This window comes from Euphorbia lathyris, chromosome 10, assembly GCF_963576675.1.
Source record: "Euphorbia lathyris chromosome 10, ddEupLath1.1, whole genome shotgun sequence".
NCBI classification, from domain to species: Eukaryota; Viridiplantae; Streptophyta; class Magnoliopsida; order Malpighiales; family Euphorbiaceae; genus Euphorbia; species Euphorbia lathyris.
In genome coordinates this window covers 10238230-10248759 of record NC_088919.1, presented here as the reverse complement: position 1 = coordinate 10248759, position 10530 = coordinate 10238230, and the positions used below count along the sequence as shown (strand labels likewise).

The window sequence follows — 10530 nt, the reverse complement described above, 5'->3', positions numbered from 1 at the left end:
CGTCAATACGTCTACCAACATTCCATTCCGATGCGACTTTCTGTATCCTTTTATGGGTTAACTCCGGAGCCCCCATAGTGTCCATAGAGTTCCATCCTATGGAGATATTCACCTCCCTTCACGAAAGCTGCATGCTCAACTCGGTTACATTTGTAAAATTTCATACGTTAAGGCTACATATGCACTCCACTTAAAACGTTAGGGTTAAATTTGTCGTAATTTCTAATTATTTCATAAACACCAAATTGGAGGGTAGAATTGTAAACTCAAGTCCTCCATTTAAAGAGGGAAAAAGAGAAAAAGGAGAAAAAGAGAAAAAAGTGGAAACTACTTTGTATCAGAAACCACACAATTTCACAGTCTTCTCCTTCTTCTTCTCCTCTCCTCTTTTCTTCTTCCTAAATTCACCCACTATTAACCCCAAATCCCAAGTTTCCTCATTTCTCCGTGTGTGTTGATCAGATTTCAAAAGTTTTTCTCAATCCATCAGATCAAATTCAAATCTCAATCAAATCAAAAGTAATCAAGCAAATTCAGAGTCTCTGATCCAGCTCGCTTAGGTGTTATCAAACGATGTCGTGTTCAGCTTCTTCGGGGTCTGAGTCTGAGGATGATGAGGGAATTGACTCTTACAGGAAAGGTGGATATCATGCTGTTAGAGTTGGCGATCAATTTTCCGGCGGCCGTTACATTGCTCAGAGGAAACTCGGTTGGGGACAGTTTTCGACCGTTTGGCTTGCTTATGATACTCAATCATCTGTACGTTTTTAATTATTGGTTTGATCTAACTTTTTTTCCCCCAATCGTGATCAATTGCTTCTGATGCAGCTCCTATGTCATTATTGTTTCATGCGATGATTTTATTAATAAATGCCTAATTTCTACATCATGTTTTGATATTTTTGTTGTCTATTTTTGGTTAAAGCTTTTTTCAATGAGATCGATGTGATCATCGATGATGTTTTTTGACTTTTAGCTAAGTTATAAAGAGGAAATATTAAATCTAGGTTATTCAAACTGTCGTAACCATCGAATCTACACGTGTCCTTATGTTGAGCTTTGTTTCTGCCTATTACTAATTTTAGAGAAAGCGTTACAGATTTGATCACTGTGGATTTTACTGCAATAAAGCAGAGGCCAAGCTTAAGTTTAGCATATGATGAAGAGTCTAATTTATTACTTCTTGATTCAATTAATTTGTCCGCTAGGCACATGATTCAAAGTTTAACAACTGGATGTGTGTACGCTTCTGCTTGTGAGAATCAGAAAGATTTTAGGATTCAACATGGTCAATATGTTCGTTAATTGATGTCTCATATTATTAGAAATTTAGGGAGATGGAGCTTTAACAACTGTAGAAACTCTCTGTAGAAAATGGTAACGGTTGTGTTTAAAGTTAGTATACAGGTACATTAGGTGTTTCACGTGTGTTTTGATTTCATTTGGCCAAATAACAAGATGTTAAAATCAGTTTTTGAAGATATTAGGACCGATTAATGTATTTGATCAAACTTTAGGGAGCTTGATCCCTTAATTGATGTCTCATATTATTAGAAATTTAGGGAGATGGAGCTTTAACAAGTAGAAACTCTCTGTAGAAAATGGTAACGGTTGTGTTTAAAGTTAGTATACAGGTACATTAGGTGTTTCACGTGTGTTTTGACATCATTTGGCCAAATAGCAAGCTGTTAAAATTGGCTTTTTGAAAATATGGGGACCTATTGAAGTATTTGATCAAACTTTAGGGAGCTTGGGTCCCTTAATTGATGTCTCATATTATTAGAAATAAATTTAGGGAGATGGAAATTTAACAGTTGTTGAAACTCTTTGTAGAAAATGGAAACGGTTGCGTTTAAAGATAGTATACAGGTACATTAGGTGTTTCACATGTGTTTTGACTTCATTTGGCTGAATAAGAAGATGTTAAAATCAGTTTTTGAAAATATGAGGACCTATTAATGTATTTGATCAAACTTTGGGGAGCTTTAAAATTAATAGGTATGTCTCATATTATTAGAAATCTAGGGAGATGGAAATTTAACAGTTGTTGAAAATGGTAACTGTTGCGTTTAAAGTTAGTATATGGGTACATTAGGTGTTTCACATGTGTTTTGCTTTCATTTTGCCAAATAACAAGATGTTAAAATCAGTTTTGAAAATATGAGGACCTATTAATGCACTTGATCAAACTTTAGGGAGCTTTAAAATTAAAAGGTCCCTTAATTGATGTCTTATATTATTAGAAATTTAGGGAGATGGAGATTTAACAGTTGTAGAAAATGGTAACGGTTGCGTTTGAAGTTAGTATAAGGGTACATTAGGTGTTTCACATGTGTTTTGACTTCGTTTGGCCAAATAATAAGACGTTAAAATCAGTTTTTGGAGATATGAGGACCTATTAGTGTATTTGATCAAACTTTAGGGAGCTTTAAAATTAATAGGTCCCGTAATTGATGTTTAGAAATTTAGGGAGACGGAGATTTAACAGTTGTAGAAACCTCTGCAGAAAATGGTTACGGTTGTGTTTAAAGTTGGTATAACGGTACATTAGGTGTTTCACATGTGTTTTGACTTCATTTGGCCAAATAACAAGATGTTAAAATCAGCTTTTGGAGATATGAGGACCTATTAGTGTATTTGATCAAACTTTAGGGAGCTTTAAAGTTAGTAGGTCCCGTAATTGATGTTTAGAAATTTAGGGAGATGGAGATTTAGCAGTTGTAGAAACCTCTGCAGAAAATGGTTACGGTTGCGTTTAAAGTTGGTATAACGGTACATTAGGTGTTTCACATGTGTTTTGACTTCATTTGGCCAAATAACAAGATGTTAAAATCAGTTTTTGGAGATATGAGGACCTATTAGTGTATTTGATCAAACTTTAGGGAGCTTTAAAGTTAGTAGGTCCCGTAATTGATGTTTAGAAATTTAGGGAGATGGAGATTTAACAGTTGTAGAAACCTCTGCAGAAAATGGTTACGGTTGCGCTTAAAGTTGGTATAACGGTACATTAGGTGTTTCACATGTGTTTTGACTTCATTTGGCCAAATAAGAAGATGTTAAAATCAGTTTTTTGAAAATTTGAGGACCTATTTGTGTATTTGATCGAACCTTAGGGAGCTTTAAAATTATTCACATCCTATTTGTGTATTTGATGGAACCTTAGGGAGCTTTAAAATTATTCACATCCACGGACATTCTGTTTCTTGTGTTTATTAATGCAGATCTTCTTGAAAACTATAAATTATGACAATTCGCGGAACTTGAAGACTTTGAACTTTTTTTTTTTTTTGGCTTTACTCGTTGCCTTGCCTGAATTAGAATCCGGGGAGCTTCTCGTTTCTTGCTATCTTAATTTATCTTTTCTTTTGTTACAGAACTATGTCGCTCTTAAGATCCAGAAAAGTGCAGCACAATTTGCTCAAGCCGCAATTCACGAGATTGAAATCCTTTCAGCTATAGCAAATGGTGATGCCTCTAATTCCAAATGTGTAGTGAGACTGATTGACCACTTTAAGCACACAGGACCGAACGGGCAACATCACTGCATGGTCCTTGAATTTCTCGGTGACAGTTTACTAAGGCTAATCAGGCATAAAAAATACAAAGGTCTCGAATTCGATAAAGTTAGAGAAATATGCAAATGTATTTTGCTAGGCCTCGATTACTTGCATAGGGAACTCGGTTTGATCCACACTGACTTAAAACCTGAAAATATTCTTCTATTTTCCACGATTGATCCTGCCAAGGATCCAATTCGGTCTGGCGTTACACCGATTCTTGAAAAGCCTGAAGGTATGCTTAATGGGGGAGCTACTATGAATCTCATAGAGAAGAAGTTGAAACGGAGAGCAAAGAGAGCAGTTGCCAAGATATCAGAAAGAAGAGGTTCAATGGGACGAGCTTCTGGTGTGGCAAAATCAGAAAAACGCTTGGAAGGGGTTGATGTTAGGTGCAAAGTTGTTGATTTCGGAAACGCATGTTGGGCTAAAAAACTGTTTGCAGAAGAGATCCAGACGAGACAGTATAGAGCTCCGGAAGTCATTCTGCGATCTGGCTATTCTTTCTCTGTTGATATGTGGTCATTTGCTTGTACCGCTTTTGAACTTGCGACTGGTGACATGATGTTTGCTCCTAAGGATGGACAAGACTTTAGCGAAGACGAGGTAGGATCCTATCCCTTTTCTAGCATATATCTACTTGCATATGAAATACTGTTTCGACATGATTATGATAAAATGGTGTATACTCGGTTTGTGCTTTACTTCGCCTTATTCTCATCATATATGCATTCTGTGACAGCAAATGTGTGTTTGTTGGAAAAGAAAGTACTCGGTTGATCCGTATCAACCACACTTTACTTTTCTTCCCTTTTATCCAGACAAACAACTTCTATGTGCTATTTCTGTGCTACATTTTGGCCTTTCGGGAGAGCTTATTGTGAAAAAGTCTGTTTATTTAATCGGTTAACGTACTAAGTTTGAATTTTCTGGAAGAAAAAAGCGAATGATTATAGTTTGCATAATGAACTAGTCTTGATTCTTCTCATTGTCAAACGCGAATGATTATGGAAGTTCCGTTTTGGTTTCAGGATCACTTAGCTTTAATGATGGAACTACTCGGAAAGATGCCGAAAAAGGTATGATAACGATTTCTTAGCTGTTTCTATCTATATTTAATAACTTTTCGGCCATTTACCTCTCGATTCCTGCCTCGCCTTGCAGATAGCCATTGGAGGAGCACGTTCCAAGGACTTCTTCGATAGGCACGGTGATCTAAAACGAATTCGAAGACTCAAATATTGTCCCCTGGATCGCGTACTAGTTGACAGATACAAATTTGCCGAGAACGATGCAAGAGAATTCGCAGAATTTCTTTGTCCGCTTCTCGATTTTTCACCAGAGAAGCGGCCTACTGCACAGCAATGTCTGCAACACCCTTGGCTTAATCTCAACACATCTGCTCATCAGATTGAGATGAACAATGAAGAAGCTGATAATGGAGGAAATTTACGAGTCGGGATGAGCAGTCTTCAACTCGCGGTGGGTATGTAAACGGGTTTTGCTCCGTTTTGAAGTCCCTCTCACTTATATGAATATTGATTGTGATTTTTATTTTTTTTGGGGTTTGTTACATTTGATTAAGATTCTTTTATTAATTAATGATTAACTAAAAATGTATATTAGTAATTGATTGATTTTTGTGAGAAAAATTACATGGAAAGATATTAACAAGAATATAGACATGTTTTGATTTCCAAAATGTAATTGATTAGTGAAGAATGTGTCATATTATTATAAAAAGGGAATTTACCCTGTGATGTGAGAAAATACAATTGATCTTTTGATTTTATTGCATTTTATTAACAATATATATACATGTTTTACTTTTCTTCTTTACATTTAAAATCGATGTTTTAAATGTCGGTTTTGTATTCGAGTCCGACTCATTCAAATTTCAGTTAAAGCTCGATTCGGGTGGGTTCAGCTCGAGTTCGGATCAGCTTGGGACATTAACGAGTCGATATTTTCCTTAAATTCGACTCGAAAATTCGAGAACAGACTCCGATTATTTTTTAATTACTATATACTCTCACCTTTTCATATTAAATGTCTTTCTAGAGATTTTTTTTGTTTCATAATATATATCATTTTAATATGATTAATACACATTAAGTCAATTTATTTCTGTTATAAAACGTGGATTTATGGATATTAATTAGAATAATGGACTTATTATCAAATAAATAAATAGTGAAATTAATAAATAAGGGATAATAGAGTCTTTTTTTTTCTAATATTTTTAATTTTTGTGCAACTTTCTAGAAGCATATGTAATATAAAAGAGAAGGAGTATATTTCATTAATATTTAATTCAATATAAAATAATTAATGACTATGTGCAAAAAAAAGGAGTAATTAGTCATGGATTCTAACTCTCGACTCACAAGGCTCGTAGAAGAACACTTAACGGAACCAAAAATAAGGAACTTAAAGTTCAAAATACAAACTCTGAAGACTAATTAGTTTAACTCCATGAAGTTCTTTATCTCTACTTTGTTATCTACACTGGTGGCACTAACAACTACCGTTCATATGCAACCATATCGGTAACAAGATCGTTTGTGATCTATGAGTTTGTTTTATCCTACCACCAAATTAGCTACTATTTTTAGAGTTCAGCCATAACAAGTGATTGTATTTTTTAATCTTTTAAAATCATATAGGGTATGTTATAGGTTTTCTTTTACCTTTTTTTGACTTCTATATGCATATACGATGAATCTGGTAAAAGTTCGGTTCGATCAAAGCTCGTTTAAGCTCAATTCGGTCAAAGCTCGGCATGAGAAGATTTGGCTCGAGACATTAATGAACCGACACCGAGCGGACCTAGGTTTGGCTTGTTACAATTAGTGTTGTTAGACTCGTCCAGGGGCGGATGCATGATAAAGTTATAAAGGGGCCAAAATTTTAAAGGGGGTTGCTTGCTGGGCTGGGGGCCAGGTAGGATTTTGACGGGTCCAAATCATTCACCCATTACTAAAGTGTATTGGGCTAACTAGGAGGACCAAGGCCGCCATAATGTGGGTCCGCCCCTCGCCTGACTAGGTCAACCGAATCGATAGGTAAACCAGTCCAGAAGCACAAACATTACATTGTTCATAATAGATGAAAACCTGTTCACTTCGGGCGGTTCAACTGCTGACCTGTAAACCTAGACACAAGTTTACAAGTTGAAACGGGTTTGATTTTAAGCTTGAATTTAGTTTTTCTTTTTAAAAATAAAAATAAAAATAAAATTTGGTATTAAATAACATCACTATTAAAATTTGGAGTGGACATACGTTTACTTATGGAATAATTTCCATAATTGAGAGCTGTTTTATTCTATAAAATAATTTTTAATAATCTTTAATACTTGATTATAATGGCTGGACATTGTCTAATTGATAAATTCAGGGGCCTATTGGGCCTGTCCAGGCCCAGGCCCATCACCAGGCTATAAATAAATAGTGGGCTTACTAAGTTCAGTTCAGTTAGGGGTGAGAAAAATTCCAGTCAAAACGGTAATCGAACTGAAAAAAACTGCTACCTGAACTGACGGTTTTGGTTTTGGTTGATATATGTAGATTTTTTTCAGTTTTTGATTTTGGTTTTGAATGTAAGAACCCGACATTTTCAGTTAACCGAACCGAACCCTTTATACAGGAATGTTCACATGCACCTTAATGAGCAAGCGAATTTGCTCATTCACCATTTGATATAGGCTTATTAAATCTAAGTCTCAGGATGCTTTGAATCTCTATCTTAGGATTCTAATAAGCCTAGATCTAATGGTGAATGGACAAATTCTACATGCTCATTAAGGTGCATGTGATCAAGACTGACCCTTTATATATATGTGTGGTTTGCATATTTGAACTTATTTATGTTTCAAATGTGAAATTTTATAAACTAATTGATGAATTGTTGTATTTAATTAATTGTGTTTGAATGTGAATTTTAATTAGATTGCATGAGAATTGATTTTGTTTGAATATTTGAAATTACATGTATTTAAAAAAAACTGTGTGATTTAATTGAGCAATTATGCCTATATTATTATTTAAATACGTAGATTTAGATTAAAAAAATACGGTTAAACTGTTGTTTTTCATTGAACGTTAATATATATTAACTGAAAAACCTAACAGAAAGTATCGGTTAATTGTTGATATGGTTAACTGGTATTAATGGATTGATTTTAATTTTAATAATAATTATTTTTAATTATTTAGTAGAGTCACACATATTGGAGATAATTATTGTTAATTACCTCTTTAGCTATCTTGAAATACTAACATATAACTATTATGGTTATTTAGTAGTTAGTGTTTATATTTAACTATATTACGTATAGCCAATTTAGTTCTATTTTTCAGTTTGACAAATGTTAATCAGTTTTATGTATATAGTGCAGTGCAACTTCAAGTTAATGTGTAAAAGCTTCTAGAACCATCCATGAGTTTTTTTTTTGTTACTAATGAAATATCAAAAGCTTCTATCCACCAATTCATTTAAATTATTTGTTCTTTCTTGCACAACTCGTGCACTTTGTTGTTGATCAAGATTTTTCTCAGCTACATCTTCTTCTTCATGTTCTCTCATAATTTCAGCGCATATGTCATCATTAATTGGTTGTATATATTCACTTTATCAACCCCAATGCTAATTACATTAGCATCATCACTAACATCTCCATCAAACATCCGTAAACCTTTGATATATCACCACAAAGAATCAATTAGTCGATCATCGCCACCAAAACAATTCGTTCTTCAGTTTTTTCAAATACTATCAGTTGCTCTGTCACCCTCGCAATAAGAATACACAATTTGAACTTCCCAATTCAAGCTTCTTATACTGCCAAACAATCCAAGAATAACCACCCTAGACCGAAACAATGTTCTCCATCGGAAAGTGTTAAGAAAGTGGCGTGCAGGAACTAGACGTCCAAATTGAACTTAATTGGATGAAGATGCCCCCATCCTATTGGCTTTGGCAAATATACTTTCGTCTTTTATGCAAAGCTCCGTGAAAAACCTCTTTGCACCATCTCCGTGTCTTTCCAAAGGCAGCGTAGTGTGAAAGAGAGCTAACTGTTGAACAGATGAATGAGTTGAGTGGTGAGCTAAAGCAGGATAGCAAAACTAGAAAGTAGATGGCTAAACCCATGCGTATGAAAGAGAGCTGACTGTTGAACAAAAGAATGATTTGGGTGGTGAACTAAAGCAGGGTAGTAAAACTAGGAAAGAGGAGACAGCTAAACCCAGTTTGTGAAATAGAGCTGACTTTTGAATAGAAAAATGAGCAAGGTACCAAAACTAGGAAGACGGAGAAGGAGACTGCTAAACTCAGGTGTGTGAAAGAGATCTAACTAAAGCAGGTAGCAAAAATAGGAAGAAGGAGAAGGAGACTGGTACACCCAGATGTGGCTTGTGAAAGTGAGCTGACTGTCAAACATAAGAATGAGCAAGGTAGAAAAACTAGGAAGAAGGAAAAGGAGACCGCTAAACTCAGGTGTGTGAAAGAGATCTGACTAAAGCAGGTAGCAAAAATAAGAAGAAGGAGAAGGCGACTGCTAAACCCAGGTGCGACTTGTGAAAGAGAGCCGACTATCGAACAAAAGAATGAGCAAGGTAGCAAAACTAGGAAGACGGAGAAGGAGAACGCTAAACTCAGGTGTGTGAAAGAGATCTGACTAAAGCAGGTAGCAAAACTAGGAAGAAGGAGAAGAAGACTACTAAACCCAGGTGTGGCTTATGAAAGAGAGTTGACTGTCGAACAGAAGAATGAACAAGGTAGCAAAACTAGGAAGACAGAGAAGGAGACCGCTAAACTCAAGTGTGTGAAAGAGATCTGACTGCCAAAAAGAAAAATGAGCAAGGTAGAAAAACTAGGAAGACGGAGAAGGAGACGGGGTAAACTCGGGTGGTGTGAGAAAGATAAAGAGAGCTGACTGCCGAACAAAAAAATGAGTTGAGTGGGAGCTAAAGCAGGGAAGCAAAACTAGGAAGAAAGATAAGGAGAAGGAGGAGGCTAAATACAGGTGCTGCTCTTATTGGAATGGAACTCACTCGCCAAGGACGCTTGCTGCTATGCTAATATAGTTCGAAAAGAAAAGAAATGGTTCGATTAAAGTCGGCCGATCATTCTTCTCTTCTGTTAAAAATTTTCAGTAATCTACAATCTGATTATGATTAATTATATGTCTCTCAATTCTCTTCTGATTCGTTCGTATCTCTAGTTCTTTCCCAGTTCAGACTTTCAATCTCAGTTCTTCAATCAGTTTGTGTTTTTCAATTGTTTATCTCAATTTGTGTTCTCCATGTCATTCGAATCTCTAGTTCTTGTCAAATTCGACTTCCAATCTCTGGTTATCAGTCCGATATATATTCAAATAAATTATCTCTGTTAAATTTTTCCCATCTCAATCTTAACCTCTAACCCTTATTCCTCTAATTCCCTACCACTCTACTATTTCAGCCGGCTTTCTTCTTTCTCAAATCTGACCTTCTTCCTTTGTCTATTTTTTTGAAACCTAATCCCTACATTCAGTTGTATGTCATCTGCGTTCTTCTGTTTACCTTCTTCCATAATATTATTCTTCCATTTGTTTCATGCGTATCTGTCTGTTACCCTTGGTTTCGATATCTTTATGTGTAGCATCGTCTGTGTTTCATCTCTCCTATTTCAAAATTTCTGTTCGGTTTATACTTTCAGTTTTCGGTCTTATTATTTCCGTTATGATTGACTTTTTTACTGAAGATTCTGGTTGGTTATCCTTGAAATGTTAGTTACCTTAAATTATGGGTCTCTTTCTTGGGCGAGACATCAAGCACATGTATCTTTAACAATTAACCAATTTCTAAATGCTGGAGTAGATCCTAAAGAAATCCCACTTCCTCATGAATTTATCTTAGTCAAGATCTTTTAGCTCAACTTTATCCCAGTTTTACTGAGGGAGCAACTCCATTTTCACCTTAAATTGGTC

General features: G+C 35.4%; 1 protein-coding gene across 1 annotated transcript; it reads left to right on the top strand.

Annotated features, from left to right (window-relative positions):
• The first annotated feature begins 306 nt into the window (after positions 1-306).
• On the top strand, positions 307-5349 carry LOC136208932 (uncharacterized). Its single transcript, XM_066000228.1, has 4 exons — positions 307-759; positions 3375-4163; positions 4589-4636; positions 4722-5349. Exons 1-4 carry the CDS (start codon positions 574-576, stop codon positions 5049-5051), a joined length of 1353 nt encoding a protein of 450 aa, XP_065856300.1. The 5' UTR covers positions 307-573; the 3' UTR covers positions 5052-5349.
• The last annotated feature ends 5181 nt before the right edge of the window (positions 5350-10530 follow it).